General features: G+C 37.5%; 1 protein-coding gene and 1 non-coding gene across 2 annotated transcripts; one reads left to right on the top strand and one right to left on the bottom strand.

The window, feature by feature from the left end:
- The first annotated feature begins 693 nt into the window (after nucleotides 1-693).
- On the top strand, nucleotides 694-800 carry LOC120577985 (small nucleolar RNA R71). Its single transcript, XR_005643961.1, has one exon. It is a non-coding gene; the product is annotated as a small nucleolar RNA R71 (small nucleolar RNA).
- Nucleotides 801-20018: 19218 nt separating this feature from the next.
- Nucleotides 20019-20348, bottom strand: LOC120578186 (cysteine proteinase inhibitor 5). Its single transcript, XM_039830534.1, has one exon. The coding sequence runs from the start codon at nucleotides 20346-20348 to the stop codon at nucleotides 20019-20021; it is 330 nt and encodes a 109-aa protein (XP_039686468.1).
- Nucleotides 20349-24189: the final 3841 nt, after the last annotated feature.

Below are 24189 nucleotides of genomic sequence, written 5' to 3' on the forward strand. Positions count from 1 at the left end.
TGTTGGGCCACTTGAGAGATTTGGGTTTTAAGTATCTTATTGTGAGTTGCTATGGAGTCTACCTTGGATGTGATTTTGGCAAGAGAGTCGTTCAAAAATCCTGTTTGGTTTTTAAGCTCTTGGAGTTGCTTGGATTGATTTATAACATAATTTTCCATTAAAAGTTCCAAGCTGGATTTTTGAGGGACTCTTTGGTTGTTTGCATAACTGGGTGGTGTTGCTTGTTGTCCAAAAAGATTTTGAAGGGTTTGATAAAAAAAGTGGTTGTTTCCAAACCCTCGATTATATTGAGCATAGTTTACTTGCTCAGGACTTCTAACAACACTACCTAGTTGGCAATCAATGCCAATATGGCCAAATACACCACAAACTTCACAAGGAGGTGATACAGGAGCAGGTGTGACAACACTAGTATTCATTGTATCAAATTTTTGTGTCAGTGTGTCAACCTTAGCAGTTAGATGATCAAGGGAGGAAATTTTGTACATACTTGCCTCTTTTTTAGAGGGTGAAGAAGCAGTGATGACTCTCTCACTTGTCCACTGATAGTGGTTTTGTGCCATGCCCTCGATCAAATCATATGCTGCTGTGTAAGTTTTATTCATCAAAGCTCCACCTGCAGCTGCATCAACATAGATTTTTGTGGTATACGAAAGACCATTATAAAAGGTGTGGATAATAAGCCACTTCTCTAAACCATGATGGGGGCAAAGCCTAAGCATTTCTTTGAAACGCTCCCACGCATCGTAAAGAGATTCACCATCTTTTTGAGTGTATTGAAAAAGCCTCGCCCTGAATTGAGCGGTTTGAGAAAGGGGAAAGAATTGGGCAAGGAAAGCTCGCCTCATTTGGTCCCATGAAGTGATAGAACCAATAGTCAATGAATGAAACCAAGCACTAGCTCTATCCCTTAAGGAAAAAGGAAAGAGGTGCAGCCTTACAGCCTCTTGGTTTGCCTTCAAAGTTCCACTGAGTTTTAAAAAAATTGAAACATGAAGATTCGGATCCTCAGTGGGTGATCCGAAAAATTGATTTTGCTGCACTAGGTAAATAAGTGCAGGCTTTATTTCAAATTTACTACCCTCAACCGTTGGGTACACAATAGCATCGTACGGCTCATCTGAAGATGTGATTGCATACTCTTTGAGAGCACGTTTCTCATCCATGTCGTTATTATTGTCTTTGAGCCATGCCTGAAATCAAAACGGTTAAAGATAGAAAATAAAAAATAAGGAGAAAGGGAGGGAGATATATATATATATATATATATATATATATATAAAATAAAAATAAAATAAGATAAGGAAATAAAATATATTATAAATATATAAAAAAATAAAAAAAAATAAAAAGGTAAGAAAAAGGAAATAAAATATTTTATAAATATATGTATATATACTATTTTATATATATATATTTTTTTTATATTATATATATATATATTTTTTTTTAGACTAACCACTATTAAAAAGTTAATCAAATTACAATAACTCCCCGGCAGCGGCGCCAAAAACTTGATGAGATAAAACCGCAAGTGCACGGTCTTACCGAAGTAGTATAAAAGAGTATCGTTCCGACAAGGAGTTATGAATTCAATCAACTTTAGATAATGATTAGACTAAAGGTTTATAAGATAGAAAAGTTTGGGTTTTTTAATTAAAAGGAAATAATAAAAGAAAAGATAAAAGTCTTGGAATTATTGGTTCATCCTAATGACAAGTCCTTCACAAACCAAACTATTAAACTTATAACCTTATGTTAAACCTAATTTCTCAAGACAGTTTCTCTTTTGTTCCTCTAGCAACCAAGCCTATTTCGCTGACTTGATTACTATTAGATTTTGGTTCCTCTAACAACCAAGCCTATTTCGCTGACTTGATCATTATTAGTTCCCTTGAAGATCGAAACTATATGTCTCAAAGATTGTAAAGACTATTTCGCTGCCTTTACAATCTTTGTCTAAATTCACTTGTTCGAATATCAAAGCTCCACTTTCGTTTTATGAATTCATATTTGAGATGATGGATAAACAATTATCAAACCCTCCACTTTCGTTTCCACAGTTTGATAATGGTTGATCCATGTTAAAGCGGTGAATTTAGATAAGGAATTAGGGTTACATAAGATTAAGGTTTAAAGCTTGGTTTGATTAGGATTATGTCATTAGACTTATCCAACAATCCCAAGACAAGAGAAGTCTACTCACTGACGTTCATCGTAGACAAGGAGAAGAAGAGAGAAAACATAAAAGTAAATAACAAGAAAGTAAAATGAACTTTTATTAGAAAGACAATTGTCACATATTGCATTCCAAGAAAAGATGAATATTTGTGATGGCTAGCTACTCTATTTATAGTACACAATTGACTTAAAATCTAAGCAAGTATATTCCAAGAATATTCCTCGGTAGATTGTGCGCCAAAATAGAATAGCTTGGAATCCAAGCAAAAGCAGCAAAAGGTCTTCTGGAGGGTGGCACGGCCGTGCCAAGGCTAGCACGGGCCGTGCCAGGCTTCTGACTTGTGGGAGATATATTTTGTTTCCCAATCTTCGTATTTTCGTGTCCAATTTGCTCCAAATCCCTTTCTTTTGCTCCAAGACTCAATCCATCCAATATTCTTCACTGAAATATAATAAATTGCAATTTAAAGTAAACTATCCTAAAAAGGAAATAATACTAATATAAAATTATATAAAATCTAAATAAAACTAAACTAAAAAGCATATTAAAATAGCATATAAATGACTCATCACATGCTGAATGAATTTTGCGACAAAGTAGTGTTGTTTACCTTGGCTGCCTGAATAGGTATATCACTTGTCTGCTCCAAATTCTCTTATGAGTGCTCATGGTTGTGTCTGCTACATGTTGTGCCTCTGAATTATCTACCTCATGTTGTGCCTCTGGATTATCTACCTCTAGGGTCTCTTGTTGGACGTCCTCTGCCGTGAGTGTAATGTCTTGCTGAACGGGGACATGGGCAGGGACAGCCGTGGCTGTATGATGTGTTGGGGGTGGAGGCACCTGTGTTGACGGTATTGGTGGAGGCACCTCTGCTGTCGATTCTGGAGGTGGAGGCACCTCTGCTGTCATTGTTGGTGTCACATCTTTTTTAGGGTAAGCGAATGCAAGAGAAGACCCTATGCCGGAAGGATTTTCAGTAGTAGAAAGCCATGTTTGTTTCTTTGTTGGTGCTGGTTTTTTCCCCTGTGCGACTGCTTGTTTGTGAGTATTATTATCCTGACGGGGGTAAAGCCATCTACAAAATGTGACATCATGGCCAATGTTTTGGCAGTGTGAACAAAAGTCAGGGAGCCACTCATAGGCCACCTCTACATTAAAATAGTATCCTTCCCTTTCAACCATAATTTCATAAAACATCTTGCGAGAAAAATCCATATCGACTAAGATGCGAGCATAGTGTCCATAAAGTCTCTTGGACGTTGCATTATCAATAATGAGCGGTGTGCCCACGGCACTAGCAATTTCTCTTAACGTCCTATCCATCCAGTACTCTTGTGGCAATTCCATCAAACGAATCCACACTTGAGCATGAGTATCCCTTTTCTTATTCATGTTAAAATCTTTGGTCCATTCGAATAATCTTAGAACCCTCGGCTTGAGATTTACGGTTCCTGAGGCCCACACCATGCGCAAGTCAGTGTCACTAGAAAATGTGAATTCAAAAAATCCCTTCCCTAGAGGTCTAATGCTCCATTCACCAGACATCTTCCACTGCTTTTGTAATTTGAGGTGAATATCCTTGGTTGTGTAGGGTTTGTATCCCTTGCTTAGTACCAATCGACCCCGTAGGTTATGCTTGCAAATCTCCAGGCCTTTTTCATAAATTTGCTGCGAAATTGTGATGCTCACAGACTCCCCTCGAATCAAAGGATTAGGCAAGTTATCATTAGAAGAAGTCGTTGGTGCGGTTGTTGGTGCTTGTGCGAATGAGATACGTTGGACCGGTTTGGAAGGTGGAGGAGCCACCATTGCTGATGATATTGGTTGAGCTGATGGGGCAATTAGCTCAGCCTGCCAGTCAAATGGCATGGCTACAGCACCAACCCGTATGAGATGTGACCACCAAATGGAATAGTGAATTCACGAACCAAATAGAACAGGCAAGAAAAATGAAATTTGGTGCCACACGTGATCAAGTACCAATTAGTGAAAGATGAATAGTTATGATGGATCACAAAAAGACAAAACGTGAAAGGCTTGCGTGTCACAAATTGATTAATAAAGTTATCAATTGTAACATGTAGTGAGTAACAAACAAAGGAACACGTAATGAATCAATTGTAACAAGAAAGATGGCAATTGATTCACGAAACAATAACCTGAAGCTAAAACAATAGCAAGTGACGGTGATCAAACCTCAAAACTGAGAAGCGGCACTCAAGCTAGGAAACCCTAGCAGTGCGTTTTACCATTTAATCTAATGAAGCAATACGCAAATAAAAAGACTGATTTCCTAAGAATACTATCTCTTCTAGAAAGTAGTTACAAATATTTACAAAAAATAATGTATAATTTTATGAATATGATTTTTATTATTTTCAACTAGAAAAATAATCATGCTATCACACAAGCCTCTGTCATATTAAATTTTATTAAAATATAAAATGTATAATATATTTGATTAATTAAATAAACACAACACATACAATGTATCGATATATAGATGTTGACTGTCCTTGCGAGCTTAACTCCGTTGGTAGGAACAATGCATAATATATGCAAGGTCCGGGGTTCAAACCCCAGCCAACACAAAAAAATATACATGTTGACTTTGCTATTGTTATAATTATTGTGGATTGTTCTTCCTAGAGTTTGTTCTTATGTCATTGAGATTTAATGAATTTATTAGTTGATTATTAAAATAGATTTTATTAATTCCTTAGTTTTTTTTTTTTTTTTTAGACTATCAAAAGAAATAAATAAAGACCAAGGAAAAGAAATACAAAAAAGGAGGGGGACCAAACCAAAAACCTCCTTAATAGGTAACAAACCTAAAGTTAGGCATGCCTAATCTATTTTTTATGTATGGTTCAGTAATGCATGTAGGAACATTCATCCAAACGGTGAAATTATCCAGATTGTGTCCAGTGAAAGCCAAGAGGTCAGCACAAACATTCCCTTCCCTAAAGATGTGAGTGGCAATAAAGTTCATGTTTCTAGTTAGCAGCATACAATTCATCCACCTATTTCTTAAGTGCCAAGGAACTATAGATTGGTTTTTGAATGCCCTAATAACCAACTCAGAGTCCACTTCCAGCCAAAGATTCAACCATTGGTGACTTATAGCAAGCTCAATAGCTCTCATAGCACCTGACAGTTCTGCATGCAAAGAGTTCCCTATTCCAGTATTTTCTCCAAAGCAAATGAGCATCTCTGAATTACAGTTTCTAAATATGCCGCCACAAGAAGACAAACTTCCAGAAGTAGAGCCATCAGTGTTACATTTTGTCCAATTTAGAGGAGGAGGCTGCCATATTACCTCAATAATTTTGGGAGCTCTTGGAGGGTGAAGGGTAACACAAAACTTCTTTAAAATGACAAAATTGGAAATGCTAGGAGAAGCTACCTTCCTAGACAAGTTACCTGTAAGAGAAGCATTGGAAATAATAGAAGCAATAGAGGATCTCCAGTGGATTTTGATATTTTGAAATCTCCTTTGATTCCTTGCATACCAGATACTATTGATGATGTTGATAAGAGAAGCTATGATGACAGTCTTGCACTGGGGGTTCCAGGAGCCGTTGCATATGTTCCATAAATCTTCCTTTGACTGGATATTAATACTACAGTTCAAAATCCCAGCAAACCAACTCCATAAATTAAGAGCAAAAGAGCACTCCAAAAAAAGATGATGAGTAGTTTCAGACATATTGTTGCAAAGAGAGCACATAGATGGCAGATTGTGTAACGCTCCTATTTCTATTAAAGCAATTAAACATGCGAATAATACATTTATTCAAGAAATAGAGATTACGTCTTATTCAAAATTCAAAAACCGATAGACATGTATGTAAACCTCAACAGTTACAGCGGAATATAAATCAGAGTGATCAAATATATACATGCCATGAGCAAATAAATCATATCCAAAAGATAAATCTCAAAACCCAAACATCGGGTAGTCATCAACAAAATAATAATCCCAACGAAAATATAAACAACCTAATCTAGACCGACACGACAAGCCTAGATCAGAGCCGACACGACACCGATATCGGAGGAAGCTCCCGATATCCCAAGCAAAGACTCACCGAGACTACTCCTGCACAACGTCTACTCACCCATACAGGCAAGTAGGCGGTTAAAACCACTGGGGGTAAGCATTACATTATCATAATCCAGATAATAATCAAATCAAATAATATCATGTACTTGAATAATAATAGTCATGCATAAATACTTATATCACAACTTGATAGTTCATATCCACAGATATCAATCACATGAATAATTATCCAATCATAAATGTTCATTCACAACATCAATCACGAACAATCATTATCAACTTTCATTCTTCTCTATTCATCACCAATCACATATTTCACATAGGACTCATGCTATGATATGCACTTATTGACACATAAATGCATGTGGTACCAAATCTCAACAAGGTCGTCACCTCCGATGGACAAGTCAACATCGCATGTAAGGCTCACCTCTGCCTTACAATAATCTCGAAGTAAAAGATTCATCCCTTTTACAGCAACAACGACTATGATCCATGGACATGTGTAAGGACTCGATAATGCGACAACAAATCACAATCTCAACTCAATATATAGGACAACACCCAATTATATTGATTATCTCCACAACATTGCATTATCAAGAAAACATGCCCACACAAATAAATCATAGTATTCATCATCACACATCAACATATTATCAATAATCAACAATGTCACTCAACATCAACTATATCATATAGTTTCACCAATTCAAGCATTCTCATATTCCAAGTAAGATAGCAAAATATATCTCATGATCATTATCACATCCCAATTACATATTTACATACTCAATTATTCCCTCTAAATACTTCATTAAGCCAAATATCAAGTTTGGAAAAGTTTCACGACTCATAGAAAAAGTTATGCTAAGTTTTCACAAAAATTCACATGAACCATGTGTAGTAATTTGATCATAACTCGAGTTCTAAAAATCATTTGGACCTGAAACCAACGCCATTAGAAAGCTAACAAAATTATCTAAAACTTTCATGTTTACACCAAAGGCCAATTCGAAACAGAAATAGGTGAAAAAGACGCAAGAACGCGAAACAGGAGATGCTGGAACTGGCGCTTCTTGAGAAGCTTCTGGCCTACTTCTGAAGAGTGCTCCTGAAGTACGCTTCTGAAGAGTGCTTCTGAAGTACGCTTCTGAAGTGTGCTTCTGAAGTGTGCTTCTGAAGTATGCTTCTGAAGTGTGCTTCTGGCCTGTTCGCTTACAGCTTTTCCAAAAGTGCGTTTTTCACCATTTCGCGCGTAAAATGCAAACCGTTAATCGGATTTTGATGCCGTTTTCACCTACACGATCCTGACACTTGACTCTAACATAATCTATAAAAAATTTCATGTTTCAACCATCCCAAAAGTCATTTTCCAAAACCTCACATAATCACTTATTGGCGAAAACGCTTAAACATCGACATTTCACACGAAAAACCCGTTTTCTCCCAAACGACTCAACTAACATAACCACAACATGAAAACAGAAATTCTCATAGGTTCAATTCATCCAAAAATAACAAAATTTCAGTCAACAACCATATATATATCAAAAAGTTCATTTTGGTCCTTCACATGAACACTTAACTCAACTTCACTAATTTCACAAAACCATCAACAACAATTTATTTCTCATCATCAATCCACTATTAAGTATACCCAAATCATAATTCACTTACAATAGCATCAGTTAACAATAACCACATTAATGGAATATGAATCACATCTCTTTTCAATCAAAGCATATCAAATTTCATCAATTAAGCATAATTTCATAACTTAACATTTATACATACTTTGAAACATGTAATTTCACCCATAAACATACCATAATCATCAATTCAAGCACAAGAAAATAGCATCACAGCTAGAGCACGAATTTAACAACAATTGTTCACCAACCCATTTTCATACAACATGAGAAAATGCAAAGATTGTACATGATTATGATAATAACTAACCCCCTTACCTTTGAAGTTGATTATCTCTAACCCTTGCTTCAATTCAGCTCCTAGGTCACCCAAATTGATTCCCCAAGCTTTCCCTTCAACACTCTTGTTCTTCTCTTCACCTCTTTCTCTCTCTATCTCCCTCTCTCTCTAGGAAAGTGTTTTGTGAAGTGAATGATATTTTCTATGACAACCCTAATGTTATCTCCCTTAATGGGCTCAATTCCAAATTCTAATGGGCCTAACTCATCCTAACATAATTCCAAAAAGTTTCTATCCACTCAACGGTAATTACTAACAACGGTAAAATATAACGAACGGTCACTAACGATAAAAACTAATCATTACACTAGTAACTTGGTAAAATAAGGGTTCTCATTAAATATTAAAATGATTCTCACCAAAATTACCATTTTACCCTTACCCGTCAAATGACTAAAATACTCTTCTAATACGGTAATCCACGTAAATGCACCCGACGACAATTAAATACACACAAGCACAATTAATCACACACAAACACAATTAAAAGTAATTAAAATAAATCTAGCTAAAAATCGGGCTGTTACAACTCTCCCCCCCTAAAAGAATTTTCGCCCTCGAAAATTTACCTGAAGGAAACAACTCCGGATACGAAACTCTCATCCTACTCTCCGGTTCCCAAGTGGCACTCTCTCCAGTTGGTCCAACCCAAATCACCTTGACCAAAGCAATCTCCTTGCCACGCAAACGCTTCAACTCGCGATCCTCAATCCTAATCGGCAAAGTCTCAACCGTCAAATTATCTCTTACTTCCAACTCATCCACTTGAATCACATGAGACGCATCATGCACATACTTCCTCAACTGAGACACATGAAACACATTATGAATATTCGACAAAGACGGTGGCAACGCAATCCGGTACGCTACAACCCCAACCTTCTCAATGACATCAAACGGCCCAACAAAACGAGGAGTCAACTTCCTACACTTTAAAGCACGACCAACTCCGGTCACAGGATTCACCCTCAAAAACACATGATCACCAACTTGAAACTCAATATCCTTTCTCCTCTTATCATGATAACTCTTCTGTCTACTCTGAGACGCCTTCATCTTCTCCTGAATCATCTTAACCTTTTCCGTAGTTTCTTGCACAACTTCCGGCCCAAACAAAGCACTTTCTCCGGATTCAAACCAACACAACGGTGTCCTACACCTCCGACCATACAAAGCCTCAAACGGTGCCATACCGATACTAGCATGAAAACTGTTGTTGTAAGTAAACTCAATCAACGGTAAACATTCGTCCCAACTGACACCTTGCTCCAAAACAGAAGCTCTCAACAAATCCTCCAAACTCTGAATAGTCCTTTCTGTCTGCCCATCGGTCTGAGGATGGTAAGCAGAACTCAATCTCAACTTAGTTCCTAAAGCAGCTTGCAAACTCTCCCAAAATTTAGAAGTAAACCTCGGATCCCGATCCGACACAATACTAGAAGGAATACCATGCAATCTAACAATCTGCTCAATGTAGATCTCAGTCAACTTCGCTACCGACATACCAGTCTTGATAGGAACAAAATGCGCTGACTTCGTCAACCGATCAACAATCACCCAAATCGAATCGAAACCCTTATTAGTCTTAGGCAACGCTCCAACAAAATCCATAGAAATGCTATCCCACTTCCACTCTGGCACAAACAGTGGTTGCATCAAACCCGACGGTCTCTGATGTTCAATCTTTGATTTCTGACAAACCAAGCAAGAATAAACAAACTCAGCAATCTCCTTCTTCATTCCAGGCCACCAAAACAACCTTTTCAAATCCTGAGACATCTTAGTTGCTCCTGGGTGAATACTCAAACTACTTCTATGACCTTCGTCCAAAATTTGCCTCTTGAGCTCAAACACATCCGGCACACAAACTCGATCACGAAACATCAAAACACCAGTCTCACCCAATCTAAAGTCTCCACCTTTTCCTTGATTAACCAACGTCACTCGATTCACGAGTTCCAAATCTTCCTTCTGACCATTCTTGATCTCTTCCAAAATATTGCTTGTCAACTTCAACATACCCAACCTCACACCATCAGGTGTCAACTCACTAACCAAACTCAAGTCTCGAAACTGCTCAATCAATTCCAACTCTTTAACCATCAAAGCAGACATATGCAAAGTCTTTCTACTCAAAGCATCCGCAACAACATTAGCCTTTCCGGGATGATAACTCAACTGAAAATCAAAATCCTTAAGATATTCCAACCATCTTCTCTGCCTCATATTCAACTCTTTCTGATCAAACAAATACTTCAAACTCTTGTGGTCACTGAACACCTCAAACTTAGAACCATACAGATAATGTCTCCAAATCTTCAATGTATACACAACGGCTGCCAATTCCAAATCATGAGTCGGATAATTCTTCTCATGCACTTTCAATTGCCTCGAAGCATAAGCTACAACCTGACGATTCTGCATAAGCACACCACCAAGACCCATCTTAGAAGCATCACAATACACAACAAACGATTCCTTCGGATTCGGCAAAATCAACACCGGAGCTGAAGTCAACCTCTTCTTCAACTCTTGGAAACTCTTCTCACACTTGGCATCCCAAACATACGCTTGTCCTTTCCGAGTCAACTGCGTCAATGGCAACGCCAACTTAGAGAATCCCTCAATGAACCTCCGATAATAACCGGCCAAACCAAGAAAGCTTCTAATCTCAAAAACAGACTTAGGAGACTCCCACTGCAACACTGCATCAACCTTGGAAGGATCCACAGAAATACCACCCTTAGAAATCACATGACCAAGGAAACTCACTTCCTTCAACCAAAACTCACACTTAGACAACTTGGCACACAACTGGTTCTCTTTCAAGACTTGCAACACAATCCTCAAATGCTCAGCATGCTCTTCCTCAGACTTTGAATACACCAAAATATCATCTATGAACACCACCACAAAACGGTCCAGATAAGGATGAAATATTCTATTCATGTATTCCATAAAGACACCTGGTGCATTAGATACTCCAAATGGCATCACAGAATACTCATAGTGTCCATACCTCGTTCGGAACGCAGTTTTGGATATATCTTCCGCCTTTACTCTAATCTGATGATATCCTGATCTCAAATCAATCTTACTAAACACCTCTGCACCCACTAGCTGATCCATCAAATCATCAATCCTTGGAATTGGATACCGATTCTTAATCGTCACCTTGTTCAACTGCCGATAATCCACACACAACCTCATGCTTCCATCTTTCTTCTTAACCAACAACACTGGAGCACCCCACGGTGAAACACTCGGTCTAATAAACTGCTTCTCAAGCAACTCTTCCAACTGATTCTTCAATTCACCCAACTCCGATGCAGACATCCGATACGGCGCAATCGAAATAGGACTCGTGCCTGGTACCAAATCAATTGCAAACTCAACTTCCCTCTCCGGCGGTAACTCGGTAATATCCTCTGGAAAAACCTCAGGAAACTCTTGCACTACCGGCAAATCACTAACCCCTTTCTCACCACCAACCTTCAAAGATGCAAACATCATAAACACACAAGCCTCACCATCTAAAGACTTCTTCACTTGCTCCGCGGTTAAAAACTTCCTATCTAACTCTTCTACCGGCTTAGAAAAAGTCACACTCCTAGTCAAACAATTAATGCTAACCCCAAAAGCTAACAACCAATCCATACCAAAAATCACATCCATATGCTTCAACGGAAGACAAACAAGATCCAACTCAAAATCAACATCACCAAAATTAACAGGACACTTAGCACACACCACAACCAACTGAGCCTCCGCAACCAAAGATACCTTCCCTTGCTAGACTAACACACTAGAAGCAACCTGCTACTCCCCCACTACGCTCAAAACCAACTAACCAATAAGAAAACAACATAACAAAGTAAATGTCGAAGGTACTAAACTACCATTCGCACATAAAAGGGAAAAACAACAAGCAAAAGTCTAGACAAGACTGACCACGGCTCTGATACCAACTTGTAACGCTCCTATTTCTATTAAAGCAATTAAACATGCGAATAATACATTTATTCAAGAAATAGAGATTACGTCTTATTCAAAATTCAAAAACCGATAGACATGTATGTAAACCTCAACAGTTACAGCGGAATATAAATCAGAGTGATCAAATATATACATGCCATGAGCAAATAAATCATATCCAAAAGATAAATCTCAAAACCCAAACATCGGGTAGTCATCAACAAAATAATAATCCCAACGAAAATATAAACAACCTAATCTAGACCGACACGACAAGCCTAGATCAGAGCCGACACGACACCGATATCGGAGGAAGCTCCCGATATCCCAAGCAAAGACTCACCGAGACTACTCCTGCACAACGTCTACTCACCCATACAGGCAAGTAGGCGGTTAAAACCACTGGGGGTAAGCATTACATTATCATAATCCAGATAATAATCAAATCAAATAATATCATGTACTTGAATAATAATAGTCATGCATAAATACTTATATCACAACTTGATAGTTCATATCCACAGATATCAATCACATGAATAATTATCCAATCATAAATGTTCATTCACAACATCAATCACGAACAATCATTATCAACTTTCATTCTTCTCTATTCATCACCAATCACATATTTCACATAGGACTCATGCTATGATATGCACTTATTGACACATAAATGCATGTGGTACCAAATCTCAACAAGGTCGTCACCTCCGATGGACAAGTCAACATCGCATGTAAGGCTCACCTCTGCCTTACAATAATCTCGAAGTAAAAGATTCATCCCTTTTACAGCAACAACGACTATGATCCATGGACATGTGTAAGGACTCGATAATGCGACAACAAATCACAATCTCAACTCAATATATAGGACAACACCCAATTATATTGATTATCTCCACAACATTGCATTATCAAGAAAACATGCCCACACAAATAAATCATAGTATTCATCATCACACATCAACATATTATCAATAATCAACAATGTCACTCAACATCAACTATATCATATAGTTTCACCAATTCAAGCATTCTCATATTCCAAGTAAGATAGCAAAATATATCTCATGATCATTATCACATCCCAATTACATATTTACATACTCAATTATTCCCTCTAAATACTTCATTAAGCCAAATATCAAGTTTGGAAAAGTTTCACGACTCATAGAAAAAGTTATGCTAAGTTTTCACAAAAATTCACATGAACCATGTGTAGTAATTTGATCATAACTCGAGTTCTAAAAATCATTTGGACCTGAAACCAACGCCATTAGAAAGCTAACAAAATTATCTAAAACTTTCATGTTTACACCAAAGGCCAATTCGAAACAGAAATAGGTGAAAAAGACGCAAGAACGCGAAACAGGAGATGCTGGAACTGGCGCTTCTTGAGAAGCTTCTGGCCTACTTCTGAAGAGTGCTCCTGAAGTACGCTTCTGAAGAGTGCTTCTGAAGTACGCTTCTGAAGTGTGCTTCTGAAGTGTGCTTCTGAAGTATGCTTCTGAAGTGTGCTTCTGGCCTGTTCGCTTACAGCTTTTCCAAAAGTGCGTTTTTCACCATTTCGCGCGTAAAATGCAAACCGTTAATCGGATTTTGATGCCGTTTTCACCTACACGATCCTGACACTTGACTCTAACATAATCTATAAAAAATTTCATGTTTCAACCATCCCAAAAGTCATTTTCCAAAACCTCACATAATCACTTATTGGCGAAAACGCTTAAACATCGACATTTCACACGAAAAACCCGTTTTCTCCCAAACGACTCAACTAACATAACCACAACATGAAAACAGAAATTCTCATAGGTTCAATTCATCCAAAAATAACAAAATTTCAGTCAACAACCATATATATATCAAAAAGTTCATTTTGGTCCTTCACATGAACACTTAACTCAACTTCACTAATTTCACAAAACCATCAACAACAATTTATTTCTCATCATCAATCCACTATTAAGTATACCCAAATCATAATTCACTTACAATAGCATCAGTTAACAATAACCACATTAATGGAATATGAATCACATCTCTTTTCAATCAAAGCATATCAAATTTCATCAATTAAGCATAATTTCATAACTTAACATTTATACATACTTTGAAACATGTAATTTCACCCATAAACATACCATAATCATCAATTCAAGCACAAGAAAATAGCATCACAGCTAGAGCACGAATTTAACAACAATTGTTCACCAACCCATTTTCATACAACATGAGAAAATGCAAAGATTGTACATGATTATGATAATAACTAACCCCCTTACCTTTGAAGTTGATTATCTCTAACCCTTGCTTCAATTCAGCTCCTAGGTCACCCAAATTGATTCCCCAAGCTTTCCCTTCAACACTCTTGTTCTTCTCTTCACCTCTTTCTCTCTCTATCTCCCTCTCTCTCTAGGAAAGTGTTTTGTGAAGTGAATGATATTTTCTATGACAACCCTAATGTTATCTCCCTTAATGGGCTCAATTCCAAATTCTAATGGGCCTAACTCATCCTAACATAATTCCAAAAAGTTTCTATCCACTCAACGGTAATTACTAACAACGGTAAAATATAACGAACGGTCACTAACGATAAAAACTAATCATTACACTAGTAACTTGGTAAAATAAGGGTTCTCATTAAATATTAAAATGATTCTCACCAAAATTACCATTTTACCCTTACCCGTCAAATGACTAAAATACTCTTCTAATACGGTAATCCACGTAAATGCACCCGACGACAATTAAATACACACAAGCACAATTAATCACACACAAACACAATTAAAAGTAATTAAAATAAATCTAGCTAAAAATCGGGCTGTTACAGATTGCAGCCTTTGTTCATTAGGTTATCATCAGTTGGAAGCTTGTTTAACATGAATCTCCAAACCAACAAAGCCTTAGAGGGAGGGATATCAGGCGACCAGATATGCTTAGCCCAATTCACTTTAGGGAAATTAGTTTTCTTGAATTTATATGCATCCTGCAAAGTTAACTCACCATTATTGCTGTGTTTCCAAATTAACTTGTCTCTGATGCAATGTTTTGGAATCGTAACTTTTGAAGCAAGTAATCTCATATCAGGAAACAAGCTCAAAATATCATCAGGAAAACACCAATTGAAATTCTGCATATAGTTGCGGAGCTTTTTAGGAAGCATATTCAACTGTTGAGAATCAATATCAAAAAGGTCAACTAATGTTTCCCCACACCAATTATCCAGCCAACAGTTAATTGTATCACCATCTCCAACCAACCAGTTAGAGTTGTCAATTAAATTTTGAAATTCAGTTTTTGCACCACTCCAAATTGAAGAATAAACATGATGATGAATGCAAGTAGAGTTTCTGATTACTCTACTTCTTAGAACTTGAGCCCATTGTTCCTCAGATTGAAACAGGTCCCAACAAATTTTCATGTTTGAGGCTGCATTTAAACAAACCAAAGATCTGATCCCTAAACCACCTTCATCATAGTCTGCACAAACCTTTTTCCAAGCCACAGTTACCATTTTCTTCTTATGAATATCACCACTCCAAATGAAATTTTTTATCCATCTCTCCATTTCTCTAAGCAAGCTAATTGGCCAAGAGTATATGCTCATTGTGTGGATAAGCATACCCTGAATGACTGATTTAACAAGTTGCACCCTACCAGCAATAGTTAGTAGAGTAGCTTTCCATTTTGCCAGTTTCAGTTTGACTTTGTCAGCAATTGGTTGGAAATGAATTCTCTTAGGCTTTCCTTTAAAAATAGGAGCACCTAAATATGTGAAAGGCAGCGAACCAATTGAAAAACCAATTAATTGCACAATATGATTCAATCTAGCATCAGAGACACCTCCAGCAAAAATGAAAGATTTGCTTAAATTTATAACCTGACCTGAACAATCTGCATATCTAGTGAATAATTGTTTTAAAGCTTCCAAACTAGACATCTTTCCTTTGCAAAAAACCATTAAGTCATCAGCATAAAAACAATGTGAGGGAATATATGCATTTCTAGAAGCCTTGATTAAATCAACCTTTCCATCATCCACAAGCTTCTTTATGCCTCTACTAAGAACTTCCTCAGCTAGACAAAACAAGAGAGGAGATAGAGGGTCACCCTGCCTGACCCCTCTATTACATTTGAAGTATCCCTTTAGAGCACCATTGATAGAAATGGAAATATTAGCGGACTGCAGAATAGTAGCTATCCAACTGCAAAATTTTGAATGAAATCCAAATCCTTTTAAGACAGACAACATAAATTCCCAGTTTAAGGTGTCAAAAGCCTTTGCAACATCAATCTTCATTGCTAAGTTCCCTCCAAAACATCTTTTATCTAACACATTAACTGCCTCTGAGGTTATAGCAATACAATCTTTAATATTTCTGCCTTTTATAAAACCTCTTTGTTCCTTGGATATCAAATTGGGGAGAACTTGAGAGAGTCTATCTGCCATTACCTTTGTTATGATCTTGAGTTTGAAGTTTGCCAAAGCAATTGGCCTATATTGATCTATGCTATCTGCATTTGGAGTCTTTGGAATGAGGATAAGCGTATTTGCATTGTAATTGGAGGGCAGCCATCCATATTGAAAGAATTGAACTACTGCAGCGTACACATCTTCCTTGATGATTTCCCAGAAGGTTTGAAAAAAGGTGGCACCAAATCCATCAGGCCCTGGAGCACCATCAGGATTCAGCTTAAACACAGCATTCTTGACCTCCTCTTTAGTTGGCATCATGATTAGCAGATTATTAGTGGTGTCATCAATCAAATGAGGAATAACTTCATCCACAAGTACCTGTTCCTGCAAAAAGTTAGTAGAAAAAAACAAATTCTTATAATAATTTACCACATGCTCAGATATACTTTGAGGGTCAGATATAATATCTTCATTGTTTCTGAGAGATGAAATAATTTTTGTTTTGTTTTTGATCTTTGTAACTCTGTGAAAATATTTAGAATTTCTGTCACCATTCAAATGCCAATTAACCCTAGCTTTTTCCTGCCAGAATATGTTTTGTTTATGTAAAGCTTCATCCAGGGTGATTTGAGCTTTCTTCTCCTCTTGCATAAGACAATCACTATGACCCTGAGTATTAATTTGATCTTGTATCTCTTTGAGCTTTTTTTCAGCTTCAGTCACTGCCTTGTGTATATCTCCAAAGACATCCTTATTCCATCTCTTCAATTTCTCCTTTAGATTCTTTAATTTGCTGCTCAACACATACATAGGGCAACCAACCACTACTTCATTCCAAGAAGAGGTAATCAGGTCCTTACAATCTTTATGAAGTGTCCACGCCTTTAAAAATTTGAAGGAAGAAGCAAAGTGAATGTTTTCAGTTTTAATCTCCAAAAGAAGAGGATAGTGATCAGATTGGCTTCTCAAAAGAGTGCTGCAACTAATTGAAGAGCAAAAGTCAATTAACTGTTGGTTACAAACAGTTCTATCAAGTCTTCTTTTGATGTGTCTTCTACCAGCTCTTCTATTTTCCCAAGTAAAAGCAGCACCTCTGGTGGGTAAATGAAGAAGATCAAAAGTATCTGACCAGTTCTGAAAGTCAAGCATTGGAGGTCTAGCAGGAGAAATATTACCACTGTGTTCATGTGCCCCTAAAATAGCATTGAAATCTCCTATGAAGCACCAAGGTGCATCAAAGTTTGATTGAAGAAGATTAAGCTTGTTCCAAAGGTTTTTTCTAGTAATGTTACTGGTGGAAGCATATACAGTGGAAAAACAAAGGTTTTGGTTATTTACATTAATGGAAAATGATATTTGTTGGCTATCTATGTCTAGGATAGTTGGGTTAATGGAGTGCAAACAAAAGCACCATAGATTAGGTTGAAGATTTTCTCTCAAATTCTGAGCAAAAATCTTAAACCCTAATCTATTAAACCAGGTATGAGGGAAGTTTAGATAGGGCATCCAAGGTTCAGATATAAACACAAAATCAGGTTTGTTAGTTAAAATTAATCTTTTTAACACTAGTCTAGAAGGTACGTTAGCAATCCCTCTAATGTTCCAATATATTATCTTCATCTGAAAGGTTTTGGATTACCAGATTTATTTCTGGTTGCATAAGTACTTTTGATATGAACATTTTTCTTTACAAGTTTACCTTTATTCCTTCTGACCACCTGAAATCCATCTTGAGGTTCTTCCTCTAACATCTTCAATAAACTTTGTTCAGCAGTTTCTTCTTCAGCAATGTTTGCCCATGCTTCTTGTAGAAACTCTTTATTCTTCTTTTCAAGCTCAACCAATCTCTCTTTCTCCAAATTCAACACTTCAGTTCTATCTACACCTTGATCTTCTATATCAATTCTCTCTAAAACAGGAGCATCTTGAGTATTCTCCACAAACTCAGATTCATGGCTGCTAGAGTTATCTTCAACATCTTCATTAATTCTTTCTTGTAGTTCAGCATTTATCTCATCTTCCAACTCAACATCTTGTTCTTTAGAAGCCTCAAATTCTTTCTGCGCAAGAGCCTCAAATCTATTACCTTGTGCCATTATCTCTGTGCTGAAAATTTTATTCTGGTTTTCTGCATCACCATCTATCATTGCAGGCTGATTGGAGGCCTTCTTCTTAGAAGTCCCAACCATATCTTCAACAACAGTAGGTTCATTAATTTGGTTGCCCTGTTTTTTCCTCCCGTCATTAACAATTTGAAACTCTTTTCTGTTCTCCCTAGTCTGTTTCTTAACCACAGGAGCTTCATGTGCCTTAGCTAAAAATCTGCATTCATCAATATGGTGTCCAATCTTCAAACAATGAGAACAGAACTCAGGCAGGTTCTCATACTCTAAATCAACAAAGAAAGCATAGTCTTTCCTTTCCACAAGCACCTTATATCGCAGTTGTTGAGTAACATCCATGTCCACTAAAACCCTTGCAAAATGTCCAAAGGTTCTCTCCATCATAGGTTTAGTGGAAGCAGGGTCAGTGCATATTGGTGTACCTGCGCTATTAGCTATTGCAAACAAGATTCTAGGGCGCCAATATTCTTGTGGAAGTCCATAAATTCTAAGCCATACCTGTGCTGATGTAGAGTTTTGAATTTTGGGGTTAAAATCTCGTGTCCAGGCAAACAGTTTTAGAACTCCAGGGTTGAGATTCCACGAGGAGGTGGATCTGACTCTCTTAACATCTTCTAAAGATGAAAAAGAAAACTCAAAGTATCCTTTACCAATAGAGGTCACACCCCACTTACCTAAATTCTTCCAAACCTGCAGTAATTTTTGATTATTTAAATAATGTTATAAAGATGATGATAAAATATTTTTAATGAAAGGTAAAAAAGGGAGGTAAAAAGTCAGACCAAAATGGTGTATCTCTTTTATATATTGTTATAGATAGTTAGTATATTATATTGTTATCGATAATTAAAAGGGGTAATTTTTGTCATTTTGTGATGAACTCATGATTTGTTAGACCATGCTTTGAAAAAGACTAGTCTATAATCAAATATGGTATTTTTTTTTCTCGTTTGTCAACTGTAATTTACTCCATTTCAAAAATATTAATAGTTTTATCTCTAAAATGCTAAAACGATCAAAGTACCATCATCGATATAATTGTACAAAAAAAATTGATATAAACTTTTCATAAAATCATAACCATAAGAAAATTTAAACATAGTTAAACGATCATATAATATATTTAGTTTGACAATTCCCTCCGATATAAAAAACATAAACTTTATTTTATTATAATAAGCTTTGATTTCTATATGATCATATAATAAGAAACATTCAATAATTTAAGAATGAGTTACTAAAAAAAAATAATTAAGCATGAGGAATAAGTGCAAAGGCAGTGAGGGTAAAGTTATCTGCTGGATTCTCTAACACAATAGCGCTAAAATTGTTAGAAGTTGAACCATCGTTAGCGGAAAGGGTGAGACGGTAGTTGGTCCCATTTTCCGTAACATCGGACACACCATTGGTAACTTTCTCAAATATCAGATTTGCCTCGGTATTGTGCTTGCTGTACTCGGTAACAGCAAAAGTAGCGACATTAATCACGTGTGGATCATTGATGTCTACAGGGATAGCTTGATTAGTTGCCGCTGAGACTAACAGAACAATGATGATAAGAACAAGAGATTGAAATCCCATGATGATTGTCTTATAATTGTTATCTCTTCAAGGTTCTCAAATCTTGATGGTGTGAGTGTGCCTTAGCCGAATTGGTTGTTATATTTATAGCACACAAATTATATCAAGCTGATATTTTTATATTTTTACTAGTTGAAATAAATATAATTAAGTCAAATCCATTTTTTTTTTACTAAATTCAGTCAAATCTATTAAATTATATTAAAAGGGATTACATATGAATTGAAAATTTATTCATTTAATTATATTTAAAAAAATATTATGTACTCTTCTCATTTTTATCTATATTTTGCCCAAGTTATATCAAGTTTGTAATATTCTTTTACTAGTGAAAATAAATATGATTAAGTCAAATAATTTATTTTCACCTATATAAAACCTTGAATATATAATGATGTTACATATAAATTGAATATTTATTCATTTAATTTAAATTATAAAAAAATTAAGTATATGTTCTTATTTTTTTTTTATCTATATGTTGAATAAGCAATATCGATTTGGTAAGAAGTAATAATCCTTTGTTTCTTTTTGCTCTGCTAGGGTTTTGATCGATTTCATCCCTGTTTTTGTTTCCTTTGCTGTTTTGTATCCTTTGTCGCACAAGCCCAGCCATGGCTTTTGATTGGCAATCCGAATTGGCGTCCACGGTGAAACCTTCTCCTCCCCCCACCGTGGCTGCTTTCTCCACAATCTATACTCCATCACCAAAATCGTTTGCTCAGGCCTTGGTCGCTGCAACCACGACTAACACCTCCCCGCTGTTACCAACACCGAATATCCGTGGTGAAACTCTCTGCATTCCTATTTCTGATGAGAGCTATGAACAAGGAATAGATGCTTGTAAAAGAAATTTACGGCCGACTAATTTTAAGCAAGGGAGACAAGCCCTATGGATTCCGTGAAGTTCGGACAAAGCTTCAGCAACTTTGGAAGAGTGTTGGCCCATGGAAGATGATGCCACTAGGCAAGGGGTACTTTGAATTCTACTTTTCATCATATGAGGATATGCGATCAGTATGGTCTAAGGGAACTCAAAACCTCAAGCCAGGTTTGCTTCGTTTGTTTGAATGGTCCAAGGACTTTACTGCACGCACACAACGCCAAACACACGCTCAGGTCTGGGTCAGATTACATGAGCTATCGCAAGAGTATTGGATGGACCGCACGTTGAAAGAGATTGCAAGTGCAATTGGAACACCGCTACTTATCGACTCAGCCACTCAAAACCGAGTTTTTGGACATTATGCGCGCGTTTTGGTGGACATGGATCTGTCAAAACATATTTTTAACGAGGTGATGATTGAGAGAACTGGTTTTTCCTTCTCAATTGAAATTACCTATGAACGTTTGCCGGCGTTTTGTACTCATTGCGGGAACATTGGGCATCATATCTCAAGCTGTCGATGGCTGCACCCCGTAAAGGAACCTGTTATTGACAAGAAGAAGAAAACTATTATTTCATAGAAACCACAGCCTGCTAAGTGGCTTCCTAGGGACAACTTAGATGGTATAGGTTCATCCAAAGCTTTCGAAGCTCCGGTAGGCAACAATAACGCTGAGAACATTCCAACAACACATGAGGTTGCCACTAAATTACCAGTTCAGATAGATCTCACTGAGTCAGCAGATGCACAACACTTCGATTCTGCTAATGTGTCCGCAGCCATACATCATTCAGATGATGAGGATAATCTCTTAGCCGCTGCAGATCACTCGGATGATGTTTCACCCCAGAATGTTACCAAGGATCCGCTGGACTTTGAGTTCATTCCAGTCGTGCCTGATGATATCAGCAAGGCTACGCTTCCCAGCACATCGATACATGTCTTGGAGGAAACTGCTGACACTGCAGAGGTTCCAGTTGAGGACACTACTACAGCAGCTGAGCCGCTCTTTACGGATGTCATGGCCTTAGAAGCACAAACACAGACAAATCGCACGGATGTTGAATTAATTGCAGCTCGCGTCGCATCTCTTCAGCATCATGAAATTCCAATTTCAAAGAATGTCCAGCACGACTTAGACCTCTGGGCACGTATTCGCGAATATGATCAACGGATGGCGGAGGAAGGGTTCACTCAAGTATTATCTAAAAAACAACAAAAGGATGCAAAAAAGCAAGTCTTAGGAAAGGCTTTGTACAACACCCGCGCAAAGGGTACTCCTCCTCCCTCATCCTCATGAATATTCTTTTTTGGAATATCCGAGGTATTGGCAATTCTGAATCTAAAATTGCTTTACGTAATTTGTCTCTGTCTCATAAACCTGTTCTTCTTTTCATTGCTGAGCCTAAGATTTCGTTTAAACATGTCCCGTCGTGGTATTGGAATGGTATTGGAGTCACTAAATATTTTTTGAATGTTAGAGATAATTTACAACCGAATTTATGGGCCCTTTGGAGCAAGGATCTCTCCATCACTGTTTTGTTTGTGTCTGATCAGTGCATAACGCTTCAAATTTCTTGTCACCAGTCTATTGTATACATTGCTGCTGTTTATGCTAGTACCTACTATCTGAAACGCCGTCAACTTTGGGCAGATTTGACTCATATTCAGGAGCGCTTTGTTGGTCCTTGGTTATTTGTTGGGGATTTTAATGCGGTGTTGGGTGCGCATGAGAAGCATGGTCGTCGTCCACCTCCACGTTTATCATGTTTGGATTTTTTAAATTGGTCTAATGCAAACTGTTTACTTCATCTCAACACGTTGGGAGCGTTTTACACTTGGACTAATGGCAGACTTGGTCCTGACAATGTTGTGCTCCGTCTGGATAGGGCTATCTGCAATGAGGATTGGATTAATTGCTGGCGTGCCACATCTTGTTCCACTCTAGTGAGATATCAATCGGATCATCATCCGCTTCTTGTGACTGCTGATTTTTCTATGGTGCGTCGTGCGGCCACTTTCAAATTCTTTAAAACTTGGTCTTTGCATGAGGACTGTCGAAGGCTTATTTCAGAGAATTGGACAGCGCGGTCTCGTGGTTATGGGATGGCTCGGCTTCAGGCCAAGCTTAGACACATGAAACAAATATTCACTCATTGGAATAGGACGGTTTTTGGTAATGTCGACAGACAGGTTCGTTTGGCGGTGGATGAGGTCAACCGTATTCAACAGATTCTTGACACGGAGGGTTTTTCTGATCAGCTATATGCTCTCGACATCGAGGCTCAACTTATGCTTTCCAAGGCTTTGAATCATCAAGAGGAGCTTTGGAGAGAAAAAGCACGGGATAAACGGTTTATTTACGGTGATAGAAATACAACATACTTTCACAAAGTAGCAAGAATCCGTGCCTCTACGAACTCTATTACCTTTTTGCAAGATGGCGATCGAGTTCTTACGGACCCCTTGGACATTGAGGTGCCAGGGCCGCGGGTTATGGGAGACTATCGACCGATTGCTCTTGCAAATTTTCAGTTTAAAGTTATTACTAAAATTCTTGCAGACAGATTGGTTCCAATTACTATGCGGATAATCTCCATTGAGCAGCGTGGGTTTATCCGTGACCGTAACATTTCCGAATGTGTTATTCTTGCTTCAGAAGCTATTAATTCTCTTGACAAGCAGCAATACGGTGGTAACATAGCTTTAAAGGTTGACATCGCCAAGGCTTTTGATACCTTGGACTGGAATTTCTTGCTTGCGGTCCTCCGAAGGTTTGGTTTTGCTGAAACTTTTGTTAACTGGATTCTGTTATTTTAAAGTCAGCTCGATTGTCGGTTCTAGTGAATGGCAAGTCTGTGGGTTTTTTTCCTTGTTCGCGAGGGGTTCGGCAAGGGGATCCTTTGTCACCTATTTTATTTTGTCTTGCTGAAGAGATCCTTAGTAGAGCTTTG

This window comes from Medicago truncatula, chromosome 1 (assembly GCF_003473485.1).
Source record: "Medicago truncatula cultivar Jemalong A17 chromosome 1, MtrunA17r5.0-ANR, whole genome shotgun sequence".
Classification (NCBI taxonomy): Eukaryota; Viridiplantae; Streptophyta; class Magnoliopsida; order Fabales; family Fabaceae; genus Medicago; species Medicago truncatula.

What these genes read in the sequence shown, in the direction of transcription:
- LOC120578186 (XM_039830534.1), bottom strand. Translation starts at nt 20,348, where the DNA reads ATGGGATTTCAATCTCTTGTTCTTATCATCATTGTTCTGTTAGTCTCA.